Here is a 22,159-nt window from a genome sequence, read left to right on the forward strand (position 1 = left end):
AAGAAGCCACATTCATATCTGGTACATCTCCCACCAGCACCTCCTCAGAATCTAGGCTGTTCAGAGCCCATCACTCTGATGTCCCACTTGAATTTAACTGTCCTCCCTTCAAAGTCTAGGTGCTACGCGGATCAGTGGTTTGGTTGTAGAGAGGAGTATACACGAGATCAGAAACCTATAAACCAACGCAATGCTGTAACTTTGTAATTTATTTTTAGAAAAAAATATTTTTAGGGTAAAGTCAGTTATCTCCCCTACTGAAGCAGTGCCTCCTGTACTAGGTAACAATTTTAAAGAACTAGTGATTGTATTGGTTTATACTCTATTGTTGGGGTGTCGATCTGCTGTTGCAGGACAGGTACCTCAAGCAATTTAAGTGCTATCTAAGAATGTCTCTAATGCCCATGTTTCTCTCTCTCAGAGCCCCGGCTGTCTGATTCTTCAGCTGTCGGTGATCTAATTCAGTTAACACACACACAAATGTGGGAGCTTAGTTATTTAATATTACTTTATCTATTTAAATGTTCACATTTTCATAGGGATCTTCTATTAACTTTAACTAGGGAGGTCTTTTGGTTTGGTTTGGTTTGGTTTGGTCAGGCTGGCTGTTTACCAAATCACAACAAATAGGTATCTGCTTTATTCCTTCCACATGGAGCAGGCCCCATCGTAGGTAAGGTTTCTGTTGACTTAGGAAGATGGTCCACCAAGTGCAGAGCAGAGTCCTTGAATTCTTTTCATAACAGTAGGGAGGTTGGACCCATTGACAGCCATTGGCTCCCAAGTCCCCTACAAGAATAAATGTTCTTCACCTAGGTCCAAAGTTCAGGATTTGGCCTTTCATTTTTCCATTTCCTGTCTCTATTCAAGGTTTGTCTTTCTACTTGCTACCACTTGTAAACAAAACTCTGCAGTTCTAGCTATGAGCCAGCTGGATGTTAGGTAAGGTTGTGTAATACTGCTGGAGTTGGGGAGGTAGTAATCACCCCAAAGTATGCTTTCTTGTTAGAATAACAGTCCCTTCACTCACCAGAGTTGCTGGAAACAATGCTCCAGTGTCATATCTATCAGTGTATTTGAGCTTTCTGTTTCTGAAGGAGAGAGGAAGGACAAAAGCGGGGTGGGGGGGGGAATGATGGGAGGCCATGCCACCCCCAAGGGAAATTGAGCCAAAAGAACACTGGGAAAGAGGAAATGAATACTAAATCTTTTTCCAATTAAGAAAAATGAGAGTGGAAGCAGGAAAGCTCCAGAGGGCACTTTTGGGGGAGGAGAGGATCATAAAAGGCCTGTTATGAAAATCCATTACCCATAAATTTCCCTGCATTAAGCACTGCCTGCGTAGAGAGGATGCTGAGAATCCTCTCAGCTGACACAGGACATGTGACTTCAGTTAGCAGTACCCACATGCCATGTACCATTTCCGTCAGCATGTCTGAAATACCGCTTTCCCTTACAGGAATTCCTTCTAATTAGTCACAGGTTCATAATCTCCACTTAAGGACATCTTGTTTTTGTTTTCCCAATCACTTTGTTTCTTTTGTCCAGTGTTTAGCAATGTGATAGCAGTACCATAATTCAAAGCCCCACCACATGAAATTATGAACCTTTGTACTGCATCACACAAATATTTCAAATTTGGGGGTAATATTTTAATTTCTAGATCACGCTAAGTATAAGACTCATCTAAAATGAGTTCATGTTTTTACATTTGAAGATGGCAATGGAAGTTTCTGTGTCTAGGAGTTTGTCTTTGACTGTGTAAAGAATCTGCTTGTTAATACATCTGTGGTCAGACGCAGTTGCATCCAAGTTGGCCATTGGGCATGTGGTTTACCTGCACCCCGCTCTAAGGCAGTGTTTTTCATCAGCTGAATATCCATGTTCAGACCTACATGCAAGAGAAAGAACTGGCAGAATGCAGCATTGCCAGTAGGCACCCAGGTCTGATGAAGTGTTTTATCATGTTTTACTTGAAAATAAATTACCTAAGCCCAAGGTTTATTGTCCACATCTACTATTAACATTAAACCAAGATTGTCCTTTAATAGATACAACAGTCAGAAAACAACCCCAAATCAGATTTTACTTTTGAATGACAACATTTTTAAAAGCCCAAGTTTATTAATGATAATATTTTATTTAAGACTCTTATTAGACAAAGAATCCTAGGTTGGGGATGAAGAAAAGGTAATGTTTATGAAAACATAGGTAGTAATTGGGTTTATCCTGTATCAGCCACATTTTATACCAGTTGAATTTCAAATCAGAGTTAAAAGAGAGGAAAGTTTGGTTACTTTATTTTAATTATCTTACTAGCCACTTAAACATTTCTCTTACTCCTTGTCATTCATTTCAAATCAAAGCTTAACTTGACTTATCAAGTGAGCAGTAAAATATATCTTCTCCGTCATCAATCTTCTCTTTCCATACCTACACTTTCTAAACATTTATAAATTAAAAACTGAACTGTTTGTATTATGACCAAGCTTATCGTTTGAATAGGGTGGGATAGTGGGAGTGGTGCAAATTCGGTCCTGTTTGTGACAGAACAAATAGATTTTAGTTTATCTCAGGAAACTGCCATGGAATTATCCCTCCAAAATCTGTGTTCAGTAGATTTAACAGATGAATTATTCCTTTAAAAAATAAATGTGAAAAAACAGCAATTCAGTAAGAAATAATCCGGATTCTATTCATTTTATTTCTACTGAATATCTGTGGACTTTAAAAAAGAACATGGCGCCAGCTGAATAAAAAGTTAGACATTTATCTCATCCAAACTATAATCTCAAGAAATGTTTGGGAAATCCTGTATCTCATCTGTCATTATAAACTATACCTATTCATATAAACATAGATGAATCTCAAAAGCATAATGTAGGGTGAAAGAAACTAGTCACAGAATGCATATAGTATGATCACATAAAGTTCAAGAAGGCAAAACTAAACAATGAATTGTTTAGGAATGCATCCCTTGGGGGTAAAACTACAAAGAAAAGCAAGAGAACAATTAAAATCCAGGTTAGAGGTTATTTGGAGGCATTTAAAAAGAGATAGGAATGGGGTTGAGGAAGGGCACATAAGGATCTTCAAAGTGCTGGTGCTATTTAAGCTGGGTAGTAGGTACATGGGTGTTTGGTTCATTATTCTTCTTTTAAGTGGTGGTGTACTATACACTCATTCATAGGTACAATATATTTCATGCTAAACGTCTTTTTAATTTAAAATACTGACCCGAAACAGTTAGAATTCATCTTTTTAAAATTTCCTGATACAAATGACTATCTGTATCAATTCAGCAAGGAGTCTCTAAGCTTAGGGGTCTGCCTGTCCCAGAGCAGGACCATTCTGAGAACCGTGTTCCCGTAAGCCCTAGCTAGCCACACAACCCTGAGTCAGAATCAGAACTCACCCTACTCCCTGAGTTCCCTCTAACCATACATGATCAATCAGAGCTGATCTGTTTGTTTGACAGGACGTCACAGTCATAATGATACTAAGAACCAGCCTTCTACGAGAGTGTGTGGAGGCAAGGTGAAGAGGTTTTTCTCCCACTGCCTGATGTTGTTTCTTTCTACTCTGCTCCGCGACATGTTTCCCCACCATGGTCTGTGGTTATAGAAACTCATGTGATTATGGGATGTCACCATTATATAAAGCATACGGTAGGCTGCTGGTGATAACTTGTGGTGACAACATATATGAGAACACTGAAGTGTGCAAGCACACAGTGTCTTACTGTTGAGAACCAAAATTTGTGGCTGGTTTGCAAACCTTAGTAATTCTCAAATGTGTGTGTGTACAGGGAGATGGGGTGGGACATACCTCTCTTCCTGGGTAAATTTCTTCAGAGTAATATATCCCCTTGCATGCTTGCACTCCCATAAAAGGCACACCCCTGACATAGCAATGAATCCTTAAGTGAAATTCAGCATATTTTTACCTTCCCTATCAGAAAAAAAAAAAAAATATATATATATATATACACACACATATATTCTAAATGAGGGAGGCTTTCTTTCATTCTATCCTATATTAATTACTAATAGACCGATTGACTATTAGCTATTAATCCATTTCTAAACATATTTTGACCAGAAAATATTTTTATTTTCTTGATTTTTTCCTCCACTGTAATTTTTAATGCCTTTCTTTTAAGGAATCCAAGGGAAAAACATTGAGAATTGGACCTTATGTGCATTAAATGAAACCACAACATTTTACAGACACCACATATATATAAACAAAATCATATTTAAGAGCCTGGAATGTATCTATAAACCTCTTTTAACTTTCAAATATACAATAAATCTGCAGAGCAAATATGATTCATTTCAGCAGGTCAGGATTTTCCCTCCTGCATTGCCTGAAATTTTACTAAGAGCATTTGAGCAATTCACAGGGCTAATTGGATATGTTTGGAGAATCGCTTGCATTTCATATTATGAAAGAAAGTCACTGGGGTTTTTGGTACATGGAAAACAATACTGAAAGTATGTATGAATCATTTTGCCTCCTAATAGCTGATGACCACATTTTCAACCCACATGAGGTTTTAACTCTAAGCTGGATCCCATATTAAGACCCAGGTTAAGACAATGACATTGGCAGAACCAAGAGTGATGGAAATCAGAGAAATGTAATTGACTAAGAAGTCCTTTGCAGATGTGAACCCCAGTCAGTCTTCCTCCTGAGTCCGGCCTGCGTGGGGAACGTACAGCTGCAGAAAGCTGGGGGCAGGATGGTGTTTGGGATTGAGTGTCACAGTTACAACCTGGAATCTTTTTCAACCAGCACCACCTTCTCTCGGATGACTCCTTGCACGAAAGAAGAGGTACAAGGGGATGCAGGGAGATGAAAGCAGATCTTAGGGTTCGCCAAGTGTCTGCTGGCCTATAAGTTACTGTGAATTCACGAATGATGAAGTACTGGTAGGAGTCCTTCTTTCAGGTAGCGAATTTATTTGTTCTGTTGGAATTTTAGGTGCAACATTCTCTTTTTAAAATATAGGAGTGTGGCAGAAATAATTAAGGAAAACAGAGAGACTTGGAAACTTTGATCTGAAGGGAGATCTCTAGAAGTCTTTTGTACACGGGCTTCATTTTTGTGCCTTGAGCCTTTTATTTTCTCTGAGGTTTTCCTCACTTAACCTGTGGGTTTGTGTGTGTGTCTGTGTCTGTGTATGTGTGCTTACCAAGCACAAGGAATGTTAAAGGATGCAAAAGAGCTTGAAGGGGACAAGTCAGAGTCTGTTCAGTGGCACTCGTAATCTCTTTCTATATACCAGTGGTTCTCCAGTGGTGAAGTTACTGGAAGAGATTCCTAAATTTATTTTCTGTAGTCTGATAAATAACTGTTTCAGGTATGAAAGACTGCTCTGCAAATATGTATAAATACAGTGGTTTATAAGATACAGATTCCTTTTTTATTCAGTGTTGAGTTTATAGACTTTATAAAACATTTTTAATAAATAACAAAACTATAAGCAACTGTCATGATATTTTAATTTTTCTTGATATTTTAAAGAGATTCACATTCTTTAAATGTTAGTAACCATGGCTGTAAGATATAGAAAATTAAATCTTTTCTTTAGTGCTCTTAAACTTGTAATAAAATCAGCCCCCTCATAAAACTGGTTATTACTTGTTCTTGTTCTATTTCTAAACATGGTTTCCTGATAAGAGATCTTGTCTTGTTAATAAAATGTTATTGCCCGCATTTTTACTTGAAAACTTTAAGGATCATGTACTGGAGTCTCAAATCAGAAAATAGCAAAATAAAAAAAAAAAAACAGACAAAATGAAAGGAAATGAGAGTAACATTCTTCACACTATGGAGAACACAGGGTTAAAAAACTCTATACTGTAGATGAAATTACAGTAAGAATTTTGCCAGTGTTGAGCAAGTCTTGAGAAATATTTATTGGAGAAGCTGGGGTGAGGGGAACATTGGGGCAAGGTGACAGCTAGTGCCTTGCTCCAGTGTCTTACTGTGGAAGCCTCTGCCACTTCCTCTTTATCTCATCTAGTGTCCATTTAGACCCTGGCCCAGCCAAATGTAAAGACGCTGAGTCCTCAGTGGTTTCATTATTTGCCATGTCTGCAATACTTTTATTTATTTGAACTTTCTATCTAAAAGGCACAGCTTGTAACATGATTATAGTGTTATTTGAATACACTGAGGCAGTAGAGGTCTGGTGGTAAAGACTTAAAAAGTCTTTGGTGTGAAAGCCACAACATTCCAAGAGCGTTTTCCCATTGCATAGACCTGTTTTTTCTTATAATATAACACCAGGATATTTAGGCAGTGGTTCTGGGAATGGAAGAAAAGCCAGACCTTTCTGCTTTTTTCATACCACTGACACAATCAAATAACATCATGTAATTATTATGGACTTCTGAGATTGTTCAGCACTTACTGATACACACACACACACACACACACACACACAAACACACACAAGATCATCTCTCTCCCGAATATCTGATGAGCCATTTTGCTGCCAGCAGCACTGGGCTTCCTGCAGTAAGATCAATCCTACCTTTCCCCAAGTGTCCTCTAAGAGATGAGCAAAGGCAATTACCCAGAAACAAAGCATAATACTCCAGAGTAAACCTGCTGACACCCAGCCTGGGTGGGAAAGTCGATTGAACATTTTATTTAATAAAAGGTGCTTTACATTATCATTTGGGATTACTCATTTTTTAAGTAAAATGCATTTGATTAAAACTCTAATCAACATAGTTTAATCTTTCTCAGATGATTCCGAGGAACTTCGAGTCCTCTGCTGCTTCTGAATCATCTGGGAACATCAGTTGTCTTTATAGTGTACAATACAGTAGACTGGTTACTGCCAGCATCTGCTGAAGTTTCACAGAAAGAACAAATGGATTGTTATGCTTTTGTTACAACCCAGTGGGTGGTTAGGTATGATTTTTACTAGTCAGCAGCACTTCAAATACATTTAAATCTGGTGTGTGAAAAGTTAGAATGTTAACATTTTGTCTTTAACTGAAGCCTAAAGCAGAGTTGTTGTGCTATCATGTGGACATATTAAGGATGTGGTGTTCTCATCTGTCTTTTTGGATAAATTCTTGTTATGGTGAAATTAGCACTCATACGTTGCTGATGTTACATACCTTTCTGGAGGGCAGTTTGTCCATGTGTAACAAGAGCCTTTAAATGAGCATATCTTAAACTCAGGAATTCTAACTTTTGAGAATTTTTCCTAGATAAGTAATTGAACAAGTGGTAAAAGTATATCTATAGTGATGTCCTTTACAGCCTTGTTTATAAGAACATAAATTTGGAAAAACCTTAACTGCCCATCAGTAGAAGTCTGGTTAAATAGATTATAGTACATCCCTATACATACATCCACTAGGTACATCTAGTCATAGAATACTGTGTTGCTGTTGGAAATTATATTTTGCTAATGTGTTAAAATAGTCATAAATAAGGTAAATTAAAGAAGCTGTTTCTACAGTAGTATATATAACATGATCTCACTTTGTTAAAAATTAAAATATCTATGCATGCAAAGGAAAAGTTCTGGTAGAATACATTGTTAATCATGTTCATATCTGAGTAGTGGATTAGGGAACTGACTTTTACTTTCTCTTTTGTACATTTTTTAATGTCTGGTTTAAGAAAATAATAAGTGCATGTTACCTTTAGAATCAGAAAAAATTTAACAACTAAGGTTTTTCCATTTTGAAAGAAAAGTAACAAACCTCTGGTAGTAGTATGAAAGGTAGTTGCCGTGGGAGAGGCCTGAAAGCTAAGCAACCGCTGTGTGCTCTGCCCTCTGAGGACTGAAGTAGGGAGGCTCACATCTGAAGAATTTCTACACATATCAAGTCATTTGGCATGGGCACAATTTCACTTACAAAGTCAACTGATATGTTATTGAGCCAGCAGCCGGGCACATTCTGATTCAAAATGCCATGAAAACATTTTGGCTCCTTTTTTGTTTTTAACTATGAAAAACAATTTTAACATGTTTCTTTATTAGTAGCAACAAAAGGTCCTCAAAAATCTAGCTCTGGCAACTGTGTATCCTAGGTAAGAGTCTACCGATGCAAAGTGATGATAAATTTTAAGTAGTATGAAGCAAGAAGAGTTAGCAGAGACAGGGGCAGTGATCTGAATGTGGAAGGCCATGCCTCCAATGAGAAACCAAAGATGAAGGAAGACTGAGCGTGACCTGGCTGAGACAGATGGCATATCTAGGTCGTGTCAGAACTAAAAGCCAACAGCATCCACCATGAAGCACATTGGGTGGGTGGGAGGAGGGAGAGGAACACCTCTGAGAGGTTCAAGTATAGTGGGAAATTAAGGGCTTCAAATGAGATTCCATCTAGGAGCGGGGAGGGTTTTGTTGTTGCCATAGGGTGTCCCATATGGAGCTTTTATGTGTCTTTTGCTTGTCTTGGAAAAGCAAGGCCCCAAGTAATAGCCAAGACCTCACGGCTGATCCAGAGACGTAGAAGGGCAAATTAAGACTTTCTGTTTGATTAGCTTGGGAAGCAGTCATTAAGGACTCATTCTCCCTGCTGTGGTTAAAGCTGTCTACTGAGAAATAAGCCAAAGGAATATGAGGCCAAGAATCTGAAGACTGAAGCCAAACCACTGGGAAGGGCTTTCAACTGCAAACTACAATGTGATTGAATTAGAAAGGAACATTCAAAGCATGTCATGCTGTCACCTCAAATTCAACAAGTCTAAAATTGAACTCATCTTTCCTCACAAAGCAGCTCCTCCACTGCACTTTCCTAATAACAACAGAACACTACACTGTAGTATGCCTTACCACAATACACCCATGATTTCATTTGATTGTCACCCACTTACAGACAAGGCAGTTTAATGCAGGTTAATCAAAGGGCTGCAAGCTGGGGAGAGACCAGTTCTAGAAACTCGGTTTTCTGAGTATTAACCTAGTTATCCTTTAACTGTATCACACCGCCCTTCTCTCCGTATTTGTGGAAATAAAACAGTCAGCTTTATAGAATTACTAAGTGACAGTTTATTTATATTGGCATTTGAATACCGCGCACTAGCACATTTTAGCAAGTATGAAGTCAGAGTTTCTTAAGTAGCAAAGAACAAACCAACCAACCTTCAGAACTGTTCATCTTGTTTTTGTAAGGTCAGAAACATTCCTAGCATTTGTATTATTGAAGTCAAAAGACAGGTAAAGTAAAGTACTGGATCTAAAAATACCTGGTTTGTAAATCGAACATGAGCAAACCATCAGTCATATTAGGTTCGTTTTGTTGGTATAAATTATGTGATTCTGCTGTTTTGTTTTCTTTCATTTGTAAATTATTTTAGCTTAGTCATTATTGATAAGTATGAAACGTTTACGTACCTGGATTTCTATTGGTAGATATGTAAGTAACACTGTAAAAAAGCATGTTAACTCTCCAAGGTAAAAAGCAGTCTGCTGCACAATGCAGCTCCATTGCATCCCATGTATCCATCAGGCCAGCTTGTCCCTGGGCCAGCCAGCACTGCCATGCCTTCTCAGCACTCTGTATGTCAGTACACAGTCCTCCTTCCAAAACAGCCAGGTTGACCACGCAGGCTATCTCCTCACGAGTCTGAGCATCTGGAGTTCCCCAGCTCCGATTCTTTACTTGGGAATAAATATTAGGGGAAACGTATCTAACTAGTGATATTGATTGTATAATTTCCCTAAATAGTTCTTTGCTTCTGATAAACTAGGAAAGCTAAATACCATATATGCATGTGAAACCCTCTGCGCCTCTTCTACTGGCCTTAGCCCTTAGGTTTCTATCTAAATACACACCTGTGGGCTCCCAAGATGTGCCCAGCGTGTGGGTAGTGGGACACTAAAGCAGTTTTAGAACAAAACAGGCGGCCTTAGAGGGCACTGCACTGACTGTGAAGCCTCCTATCAGTTGTCAATAACACTTTCCTTCAGTGAAAGTGAACAAAAAGGAAAAAAATTAAATCCAAGCAAAAAGGATATCCTGCTCTGGAGTTTAGTTGGCTATTTGGCTTATTAATGCCAAAGTCCTGGTTTGTTAACATAACTTGATTCTTTTCTGACCTTTGTGACAACATATCCACAAATAATTCATACAACATGCTGAATCTTTTCAATAAGTGTTTTCAGTACTTTCAGTTCAGCTCTTTGGATTTCTGCTTCTAAATCTTAACATGCTAATCATCAGCTGAGTAAAGAAATCTAAACATGCTAACCCACAGTCTCCAAAGGCAGTTGCTTTTGTGTAAACTTTTTAGTTTAAGCTGTTATTTGGTCATTGTAAATTATCCTCTGTAGCTATTGGACTAATGCTTTTCAGATACTTAAAAACTAGTCAGATTGGGTCTCTAAACTTAAGGAACAGAACCATCCTTTTAGAACTCTATGGCTCAGTAAGTAGTCAAGCTCAGTGTCGACCCTTCCAAGAAGTTGGTGAAGATCGTGGGCAGTTGGCAAGCTCAAGAAGTTGTCTTTGTGATGTTACAGAATCGCCTACCAGCGGAACGACGATGATGAGGAAGAGGCCGCCCGGGAACGGCGCCGCCGTGCCCGGCAGGAAAGGCTGCGGCAGAAGCAAGAGGAAGAATCCTTGGGACAGGTGACTGACCAAGTGGAGGTCAATACCCAGAACAGGTACTGTCCTCTTCAGAAGGGAGAATTTTTCCAGGTGCTTCTTAGCCTGTCTGATGAAAGGAATGTGTCGGGCAAAGCATCCCCTTCTCAGCCCAATTCAACTCTTTCCGTTTTTCTAGCTTGTTTAATTCTTCTGTGGACGTTTTAGGCAACTAACCAGATTGGACAGTCGATCTGATTTAGACATTAGGACACCAGTACTCCTTTCTCCCCACCCCCCCGCATCCCATCCCCTAAACACACCCCAGTTGAAGGATTTTATTTTCTTTTGTAATCTAGTAAATTTTTTATTTACTAAAAATCGTGGGTTATATGCTTAAATAAGGAAAACTATTTACCTTCATTCTTTAGGGTATTGTTATCTGTTTTGAACTGAAGATGTATTCGTTTAATAGTCCTCTGTACCTACCAGTAGCAGATAATACTTGAATTTTAGAAGTAGGCATGAATTGCAAATGTCTTACTTTTCCTGATATACACCCTAAACCAGTATCCTTTGATCTCTACAATATTCAACAAGGTGCAGAATCCCGTTTAATTTAATGTAATTATTCAAACAAGCTCATGAGTTTAGTACTACATTTTTTCCTATACCAGTCCTGGTAGAAATCAGGAAAGTCGAGAATACTTAATAAGTTCAACTTTTTCAAAAGGGGCCTTTACAAGTTCACACATACAAGGTCACACAGTGCATTACGCTAATAGTTAGTATATATCATTTATATGCCCCGAAGGTATAGAAAAGATGGGGAGGGGGAATGGAGAAAAAAATAATTTTATTTTTAAATTGTGGACTGGTTAAATATAATGCAGTCACCATGTAAGACCTTTTGTGTGGCTTTGGTTTTAGATTCTTTCATTTTGTGTGTGGTGGGAGGGCACTGTATTTGATAATCCCCTTCATTCAATCTGTGTAGAAAATTCTGAAGGGAAAGAGTTCTGGCCTCTTTAACGTGAATTTGAGTGGGTACACAGAGGGTTTCTGAAGGCAGTAGTGAACATGCTGGCAGGCAGGATGATTCAATCAGGAAGCTTCTTGGTTAGGTGGAAAAACAGACTTTGTCCCTCGGTAAGGAGCTCCTGATTAGGGAGAGAGTATAGCAAAGAGGTTCTCTGGGGTTCACTACCTGGCTTTGAATCCCAGCTTGACCCTTTCTTCACTAACTGTATTTCTTCAGTCCAATGGAAGTAAAAATCATACCTTTCTTTTAGGAATGTTGTTAAATTTAAATGAGATGATAATACCTGTAAAATGCACAGTGCTTGCGCATAGTAATTTTGACCATTATTAGGAAGATGGTAGCAGAGTCTTACAGATCAGGGCTACATAGGCTTCACTGCCTTTTCTATTTCTGAGTTGAAGGGGATGGGAAAGAAAGAGTTTAATAATGACATTTTAAGGCCTTTTGTGAATCTGGTTATTAGTGAGTAATCAACAATGCCTTAAGAAATTACTAGTGCCTATAGTTTTCTAGCTTTTAAAATCTTGCTTCTACTTGTGTTTCTCTTCTTTTTTCACATTGTACTATTATTAGTTATTTCATGCATTGATTGAGTACAAAATTCCTTTTTTTAGCAGCGCATATTCAGATCTGATAACATATGATTTACCTCTGACATACTAATTAGCCCCAAGAAGAATAAGTATTCTTGGGGCTAAACAACTGACTGGTACTCAACTTCTCCTGTTGACTGCTGTCCTGATTTATAAATAGCAAAGAAAGGTTCAGTAGAGTCTGTTGTTTCTTAACTCGAGTTCTTTAAGCCAGCTAGCATTGTGGAATTTGGGGTACCTCTTAAAAATTATTTGAATTCAGTTGATCCAAATGCCTTATGTATATAGATTTTCCCCCTTAAATTCTAAACTATTTGCATTTTCAGAGAAATTTAATCCTTATGTGTCTAATTCATGGAGACAGTGTCTTACAACAACAGCTGAGGCCAAGAAAGTTTAGAATCTAGCCTTTAGTCTGCCATTTCTTGTTGTTAAATGTGAAATATGTTTTTCCAAAATTAAGTGAACTTGAACTTCAAAAGGGCCAAGGTTGGTATGAACCATGAAATTTGATGGAGTTTCTAAACATTGCAAGACATGTTCTTCCAACTCTGGTCACAGCCCTAGTATCACATGACTGGCTGTTTCCTGCAGTGAAGACCAACACCCCTGGCATGGGCAGTGTCCAGCATCCTGCAATAGTGAGCACAGTGGTGGACGTGCTACAGTTTGGATTTTAGAGATTTTTTCTTTTTTTATAAACATCAAATTTAACTGTCCTTTGGTCTACTGCAGAAAAGAAGGGCAAGAGCCCCTTTATTCATGGAAATCTTGACAAAGAATGGAGATGGTATATTTATTAGTTAGGGCAACATCAGCTGCTTTAACAATGAGTCCCCAAATTTTAGTAGTTTGATGCAGTAACACATACTAGTCCAGCGTGGGTATTTCTGACTGGTAGAACTGGTTCCCTATCTTCTTTCCTCCTGTGACTCTGTCAGCTTCAGGGGCTTTGGAGTCCTCTGATCTAGCCAGTAGACAGAGATAGAAAGGGAAGAGAATGTACCTCTGCTTCTTGCTTGTCCTGGTCTGGACATCGCACTTCTGCTCACATTTCATTGGGATTATTGGTCACGGGGCCCCACCTAGGTGCGAGGAAGAGGGGAGGGTGGGAAATATAATCCTTGACAGGCAATCACTTCCCTGCGACTAAGGAAAGAGGAGCATAAGTTGTGGTGGACAGTTAGATGTCTCCACCAGGGGGGTCACTGGCCTGAGTATAGCATCTCCACACTATAACGTACACTCCCATACTCTCAAAGTGTTTAGTGTTCCAGCAATCCAGATCAGGAATTCCAGATGACTTGGCAACACGTGGGGACACTACTTGATACAAGAGGAATTTGTTTCTTCAGTTTGGTTCTTGACTTAGTTTGAGTTCCCTGAAAGTCAGATTCTGAAACAAAGATTTGAGCACAGTTTACTTGTAACATGATCCCAGGAAAAAATGGTAGCGGTGTGGGGAAGTGAGACAGAGAAGGGAAGGCAACCCAATAAAGGTTTCACTACCCAGCAAGGTAATTACCAAGGTAATTTACCAAGCAAATTACCACTGTGGGTATCAGGAGCTTAATTCCACCAGGGAACTCTAAGATCCACTGTGGTACAGGCACCTCAGCGCTATCTGATACCACAGGTGAGGGGAGCTGAGGTATTTACACATTAATGCTCATCAATTGTTGCTTGAGGCAAAATGCCCAGGTGGCATTAATACTCAGAGCACTTCTAGTATGCAGAATAGATTCCCCATGGCCAGACAGAGACCATGGGCAAAGATTTGCATATGCTGCCTATTGAAAGCCAGGCAGGAATGTACTAATATGGGGTTGTATATGGGGAGATGTATATATCTGCATGTTCCCATGTGGCACAGCACATGAGTCCAGCTGACTGATTAATCAGCAAGCTGCCCTTGCTGTTGTTTCTGTTGTCCAGTGTGCCCGACGAGGAGGTCAAGACGACCACCACAGACACTCAGGTGGAGGCCGACGATGAGGCTGCACTCCTGGAGCGCCTGGCCCGGCGGGAGGAAAGACGCCAGAAACGCCTCCAGGAAGCACTGGAGCGCCAAAAGGATTCTGACCCAACAATAGCAGATGCAAGTTTGTTGCTACCCAGCAGAAGAATGCAAAACAACACAGCAGAAAATGAAATGGCAGAGAAGGAAGAAAAAAGCGAAAGTCGCCGGGAAAGATACGAGATAGAGGAAACAGAAACAGTCACCAAGTCCCACCAGAAGAATGATTGGATGGATGCTGAAGAGAAAAAGGAAGAAGAAAAAGAAAAGGAGGAAGAAGAGGAAGAGGAGAAGCCAAAGCAAGGGAGCATTGAAGAAAATCAGGTAGAGGTGGTGGCAGAAGAGAAAGCAGCAGAAACCCAGGAGGAAACAGTAATGTCATTGAAAAATGGGCAGATCGGTACAGATGAGCCTAAGACAGAAGAGGAGAGGGAAAAAGGCTCACATGAGATTCCCCATAATGAAAAGATGGAACAGGAAGCAAGGGAAAGAGCTGAGGCAGAAAGGGCCAGGTTGGAAGCAGAAGAAAGAGAGAGAATTAAAATCGAGCAAGAACAAAAAATAGCAGAGGAGAAAGCGAGAAAGGAAGCAGAAGAAAAAGCAGCTGCACAAGAGAGAGAAAGACAGGAGGCAAAGGAGAGGGAAAGGATTAAGGAGGAGGAGAGAAGGGCAGCAGAGGAGAGGCAGAGGGCAAAGGAGAGGGAAAGGATTAAGGAGGAGGAGAGAAGGGCAGCAGAGGAGAGGCAGAGGGCAAAGGCAGAGGAAGAAGAGAGAGCTAAGATAGAAGAGCAAAAACGTAAGAAGCAACTAGAAGAGAAAAAAAGGGAAATGCAAGAGAAAAAGATAAAAGGGGAAAAGGTAGAGGAGAAAACAGAAGGGAAGTGGGTCAATGAAAAGAAAGTACAAGAAGATAAACTTCAGACAGCTGTCCAAAAGAAACAGGTACAGTAAACATTTTGCACCAAATGTGTGATGCCTGCAACTTACGAGAAATGGAATGCACATCAAATTTGGGACTGAGCCCACATTCCTACAGCCCCACGTGCTTGATCATTTGGCAAGCTGCTCATTTTTTTAGGTCACAGCAATGTGCAAGCATAAAGCAATCAATTGATAGCTAACTATTCCACCAATCAAATTTACTGGTACAACCAGAGAAAAGTGAATTGCTCTGTGCTTGGTTGCTATGAATACCAGAAAAAATGAATTAACCCAAAGATGACAAATGTGGTGGTGCTGCATTGACTTATGATTCTGCACTGCATCTAAACTCATTCCTTTTTAACAACTTATCTCTATCCACAGGTCTACATGAGGCAGGGGGACCATAACTCCTCACTTTATCTGTGTGTTTGGCATTTAATAAAATACGCTAAAAGTTGGGGTGGGAAACTGACATGATGAATCATGGTCAGAAATATCATCTTAAGGAGGCAAAATAACCCCCTTGGAATTAACTGATAATAAGGGAGGGAAAGGAGGCAGTTTGGACCTTTTATAAGTGTCAGAACCCTGATTTGCCATCATGTAGACCTGAGCTTAATGTAAACTTGCAGAAAGCCATTCATCTGGGGTAGCATCAACTTAAAACTGACTGGCAATTAAGAGCACACATTTTGCGTCTTTTACCATCTGGGTGACACAAATTTATGTAGCACAAGGAAGTGTGGAAATAGGGGGTGGGGGAATATTTGTAAGCTAAGAAATATTTTTTCATCTGTCTGCAAGGCTGCATTAAGAGCACTATACCTAACCACCACCACCGTACCACCACCATCTACCCCGCAAAAAAAAAAGAAAAAGAAAAAAGAAATGCTTGTGTATCCACCTTTCCATAGAGAACTCTCTATCGCTAAGTCTGCCTTGCACTGCAGTTGTCTTTCACTCCTGCTTCTTACAAGGGGCTCATAAACACAGCTTCCATTGAGATGATCAGGAACAAGATGCACCAGACCACACACAAGATTTGTCCACACTTACTAGATGCACCACATCACGCTAGATTTCAGTGAGCACGATGGCAGGCTCATGAGAAAAGATTCTGCGGGGAGGAAACTATCCCACGTTGCTGTTTAGAACCACTGGCACGGGGGGGAATGTGAGCACTGGGACAGCCAAAGAGAAGTCACTTCACACCACATGCAGAGTGACCTGAGCACCCTCTCACTCTTGTAAGCTAGCAAGGGCTTCTTTTAAATGAGTGACCTTACCATTCTTGAAAATAAAAAGGAAGAAGAAAGGGGGGCTAAAATGCAAGCTAAAAGAGGAAAGTCCCAAGAAGACAAGCCTACCTTCAAAAAAGAAGAGGTAAATATCATTGAGAAAGAACCTAGCCATAAAGCAACAGAGAGCAGTGTTCCACGACATTTCAGGTCTGATGAAAATTGTAACCTCTAATCCAGTGTTTTTCAAGCCATGACTCATGATCCATTGAATGGTGAAATCAACCTAAAGCATCCCAAAATTAGCTAAATGTGTCAATCTGCATTTTTAAAATGAAATAGATAGAAAATATCAGACGGCATCATGGCCAGTAAGTATTTCACTGTGATATAAATTGTCCTTATTTACTGTGGGTCACAGTCAGAAAGCTTGAAAAACACTCCTCTGATCAATCTTACCCACTTTCTACTCTCCCAAGTGCTATTTTGTTTTCCTTGAGCCATCCTACTTTTGTTTCAATCATGAAATATTTCCAACTGGCTTTGATTAATGATTTAACTTTTCAAAGGAAAAATACTCCCACACATCTCAGTAAAAAATTTGATGAACTGAAGATGATATTTGGTTTTCAAAAGAAAAGTTTGGCACAATGTTCTGCATTGCATTTCTGAGGCACACACAGGAGCTGGTGCCAGGGTGTTTGACTGTAGGTAAGTAAACAAGTCAGTGGACCAGAGCTGCAGAGAGAATGTCATTATGCCCCCGACATAATTAAAATGCTACATCAGAAAGCCTGACCTTGCTTTAACCATCATGCTTATGTCAGTTCCAAGCAATCCTAAAAACTGTGACAGTATTTAACAAGTTCAAAGTACTTAAACATGGTAAAATTAAAGTATCAAAGGTAAAAAGACTTGAATTACTCTGCCTGTGGGACTGAATTGTAGCTATTGAGCTCCAACTCAAATGGACTCCTGCTGCATTTCTCTGCCCATTATGGCATAGAGTAAGACACAGAAAAATCCATATTTAGCAAATAGATGAGATTAAGCAGGGGGATGGTTATTTTCTTAAACTTTTTTTCCTAACATTCATGTAAAAAGTAAGAACTCCTAGTTCATGTTATGTTTATTTTGTTTACGGTATGTGTTCCTCCCTGTTTCTAATAGAACTTGTGGTGGCTTGGGAGTGAAAACTGAATGTGAACACTGCCCAGTTAAAAGCAGGAGAAAGAGTAAATACTAATAACTAGAAAATTGAATTTGGCTCTAATGAAGCAGCTAAAGAAATTGTTAAACGTGTTGGGAACCATAGTTCTCATTTTGTAACAGAAGAACACCTACAAATTCATCTCCAAAAAATGAAAATTACCTTGGGACTAAACTCAAACAGAAATATCCCACATGGGTTCATCTCTAAAGCTAGTGTTTTGTGGGGAGTATCTTTCAGTCCAGAAGGAAGAGGGCATGAAATCATAATTCAGGGATTAAGTTTATGTGGAGCAGGAGAGGCTGAATAACTGTTTGAATTCATCCTGATTTAACTCAGTTCACCAAGACGTGATTTGTTTTTAATGACCAAGGCATTCTGTGTTCATGTATTATGTCCGTGAGCTAGAAGGAGCTCATCAGCAATCATCCAATCATCCTTTTGCCTCTTTTCAGATAAGGCCCCAGTTCAATAATGGCCATGGTATGATGATTTCAGACCTGCCTCTTTCCCTGTTTGCCCTCCAGCACATTCCAGTGTCCCAAAACTTGGCCTCTTTTTGACGCGAGGACAGATTAGCTCCTCAACCCAAGCTTAAAAAAATCTGCTATTCCTGTTTTAACATTGCATACATAAATTACTAGTTGAAGGACTAGATTTTCCCCCTCTCCAGCTATTTGTGTAGTTGCTTCATGTAGATAACTTTAAATCATATTTTACATGATTTAGCCATTTTAAACGCCCTCCTCCATCCCTGCCCCGCATCCCACCTTTTTGTTCCCCCCCCTCAAAAAAAGTCTTTCTTTTGAATTCAAGGAGCTACGTAGGATAGGTAAACACAAACGTCAGGTGAGCAACATTTCCAGAACTCACTCCAGTACCTTACAAAAAACCTTCTTTCTCCCACTGCAGTTTAACTCTTTGTGGTGATGGATCGCTGGTGACCAGCAACCTTGAAACCTAATTTAGCTTTTTCTCTTCCCCAACTACAAAATGCCTCCTTTTAATTTAAAAAAAAAATTTTTATTGAAGTATAGTCGAAGTGCAGTGTTGTGTTAATTTCTGCTGTACAGCAAAGTGATTCAGTTATGCATATATATACATTCTTTTTTTTTGATATTCTTTTCCAGTTTATCATAGGATACTGAATATAGTTCCCTGTGCTATAAAATGCCTCCTTTTAGTTCTTGACCCCAGAGCTCTTTTTTTGTTCTGCCCTCTAATAGGAAAACAGTTCCCAGCAGAGCTATTCATATAACATTGAAACTGATATTAATATCACGTAGGCCAAAGCCTCTGACTAAACATCAGTGTGCATGCTGATCACCTGGGAGCTTGTGAAACACAGACTCTGACTCAGTGGATCTGGGTAGAGCCTCAGCTCCCTGGTGAAATCCATGGTGTCCATGGACCAGTAGCAAGCAGCAAGGATATATATCCATGGGGTAGACGTTGGACTTGGAAAAGGAACTGAGGCTTCTGAATCTAGCAAAAGTATATTCAACTTAGTCTGAAAAACTGTAACTTGCAACAGTTCTTATCACTATTCTGGAATCAAATGATGCAAAGCGATACAGCACAGAGACTGGCGTCTTGGTCCTTTCCGACTTGCTCACAACCTTCTGAGTGTCTCTCTGGCACAAGGGCATGTCACTGGAATTCCCACCCCACACACATACACCCATGTGTTATCCCACTGAATATCCCAGATACCCATAGTGTTATCCCAATGATCACATTTGACCAGAGCCTTTCATATGAGCATGCTGGTGTTATCTGTGTAGGAAGCACTTTAGCTCCTTCAGGATATGTAACCCCGTATTAATCCATCAGCACAGATTCTCTTCACGGTAACATTTTGATCTAGAAGCTCTAATGCTTTTCCGAGTGGGCTCAGAATATCCCATTAGCTTAGGTTGAATTTGCTATAGAATCCAACCCACTGTGCTTCTTAAAGTGTTATGGAATTACTTTATTCATTTCCCGGAAAGAAAAAATAATTTGCAGTCAGCATCATTATCATTATTTCATTGGGAATTTTTCTAAGAAAGTCTTCCAAAGAGAATATAAGCATACCATCTACCATAACTTTGCCAATAAAGGCAGAGCTTGAAAAAAAGGGATTTTTCTTCTGTTAGACATGTATTGTTTTACAAATCTATTTTATACACATCTTTGGATGGTAAATTAGGTAGTACATTTTGGGAGGTATCTGGGAAATATCTCAGACTCCAAGATAGGAGAAACCAGTTAAAGGGAATTTCTCTCTGTATAGTGCTCCACAAACTATGAGATTTGACTCACAATTTCTTTCAAGGGTTCCCTGAAATGGGACCCCCTCACCCTTAAACGTGTATCCCCAGATACTTCTTAACCAGGATATAAACTCCAGTCCATAGTTTCTGGAACTATACCCAACAAGGTAGGTCAAAATGAGAAGAGACTTTGCTTGCTCCCGCCTGCCCAATGAATACTGATTTACCATCAGGCAAGGATAGTCACCAAGGAGCCTTATTAAAGCTGTAGGACAGACTAGGAGCTTCCTTCTCTTCTCTGTCGCCTCTCAGGACAAATCTGGAGCCAAGAGGGAAATGACAGGATGAAAGATTAGGAAGGGATCGTCTAGTGCACCCCCCTCTTTTTATGTACATGGAGCCAGCATTCCAGAAAAGCTAGGTGACTTAAAGCAACAGCTAGTTTGTTGACAGCAATAGAACTAAAACTCGCATTACAAAGCTCTCAGAGAGAATAGCAAAATAACAGCCCCCCTCTTCAGCATGTCCAAGGGATGTCCTAGATAAATGCCCCTCGGAGAAAGATTAAAGTCTTAACTGATTAGGGCAACATGGTAGTGAATAGTCCATCGATAGTAATTTAATCAAATAATACTCAACAAAGGCAGTCAGGCAAAGGACTACCGAAGGTTCATCAGTAAATAGCAAAAAAATGTCCTCTGCTTAGTAAAACATGCACTTTGGCGGGGGTTAGGTATCTGAACTATAACAGCTGCGAAGAGGTGAGTGATGAGGTAAGGGGAGACCATCCTGGGCAGTCCCTGAAGCCCTGAGTTCTTACGCCCAAACCCTCCTCCTTAGGTTTCTTTATAATGTTAGTGCTTTGTCACTGTTTGTCTTGAAATGAGAAATAATGAGCCTCACCTGTTTTCACACTCATTTTTTAAGAATGGGAGAGATGATAAAGTAATTTGAACTCCTTTACCCCCCCCCCAAAGCTATGTAAATTCAGTATACTTTGAAATAATCTGTCTCACTTACTGTGAGGAACTTGTAACACAAAACCCACAAAAAAAAAATTAAAGCTAACACCTGCTCTCCATGTCTCACCTTCCTCTGTCTTCCACAACAATCATAAAGCCACTTCCAGAGACTAAATTATTACCTTCAATGGAAGTCAAAGTCAACCCTGGAATTTTTCCTGTTCCATTCTATCTTTGGTGGTTGAGATGACTACAAACATGGCCCCACAGGTCTCTGAGTCATCCCGCTAAAAGTAGGGTTATTATGTCTTCTATCCTGGGGACCCTAGTTATTCATTTGATTAAAATATTTAATCAAAAATATTTGATTAAAATAAAATCAAATTCATTTGATTAAAATTCATTTGATTAAAATGTCTTCCTCTGACATCTGCCAAAATTGGCTTGACAGATCTGGCTCAGTAGGTTTCTTATTCCCTCCTCAACACATCTGTGTCCTTCTCAAAGAAGTGCCCTTCATCCAAGCAACCTGGCCATTCTCCCATCAAGGCCACACTAATAATTGCTCCTCCCAGTGGGAACTGAACACAACCACTCTTATGTGGAGTTCCCAGAACACAATAGTTTCTAAATGGTAACACCTCCACTACTTTCGAAAATAAAACCTCAGTGCAATAAGGGATGATCCTGACCTCCTAAAATTGTGGTCAAGGTCATTGCTCAGAGGCTAGAGGACCACAGCTTATGCTCTAAGAATTTCCTCTGATTCCAGCTCTACCACATCATTCTCCAGTAGTTTGTTTTACTTCTGAGTTTTCTGGCTTCCTAACGATGTTGGGTCTTATTTGGTGATACCAACCAAAACCTAATTAAGATTATTATCATTATGTTTCTTCCTGATATGTACCGTTGGTTAGATCAAAGATGAGAAGACTAAAAGGGACAAAGAAAGCAAAGAAGTTAAGAGCTTCTTGGATGGAAAGAAGGGATTTACAGAAATGAAGTCGCAGAATGGAGAATTCATGACCCACAAACTTAAACACACTGAGAATACTTTCAGGTGAGAAGTTGTGGCTAGTTAACAGTGACTGTGTTCATATGTGAAAAAATAATAGTAATAATCAGTCTCCCTACCCTGTGCTTCCAGACAGAAATGTGCTAACAGGCAACCTACTTTTGTTGTGAGGTCATTGGCCATTGTCTTACAGATACTCAGTCAGCCGGTCTGGCTATCAGTCACTAACAGGAGACCAGCAGGCATTGCTCAGACAAGGTTTGATCTGCTTTTCCCATTATTTGGCAAGGCAGATCATGCTTGGCAGCCATGTTTTTGTTCACTGATCTAAT

General features: G+C 39.7%; 1 protein-coding gene across 9 annotated transcripts in view; it reads left to right on the forward strand.

The window, feature by feature from the left end:
* The window catches only part of CALD1 (caldesmon 1), a 181,670-nt gene that overhangs the window by 135,150 nt on the left and 24,361 nt on the right, over positions 1 to 22,159 (forward strand). For 7 of the 9 annotated variants that reach the window (XM_067747066.1, XM_067747069.1, XM_067747072.1 and 4 more), the window contains 4 exons: positions 10,505 to 10,651; positions 14,142 to 15,165; positions 16,453 to 16,530; positions 21,730 to 21,872. In XM_067747066.1, coding sequence (XP_067603167.1) covers positions 10,505 to 10,651; positions 14,142 to 15,165; positions 16,453 to 16,530; positions 21,730 to 21,872 — 1,392 coding nt within the window. The remainder of the gene's footprint in view (positions 1 to 10,504; positions 10,652 to 14,141; positions 15,166 to 16,452; positions 16,531 to 21,729; positions 21,873 to 22,159) is intronic. The other 2 variants (XM_067747074.1, XM_067747075.1) reach the window with 1 other exon arrangement.

Source organism: Pseudorca crassidens, chromosome 8 (genome assembly GCF_039906515.1).
Source record: "Pseudorca crassidens isolate mPseCra1 chromosome 8, mPseCra1.hap1, whole genome shotgun sequence".
NCBI lineage: Eukaryota > Metazoa > Chordata > Mammalia > Artiodactyla > Delphinidae > Pseudorca > Pseudorca crassidens.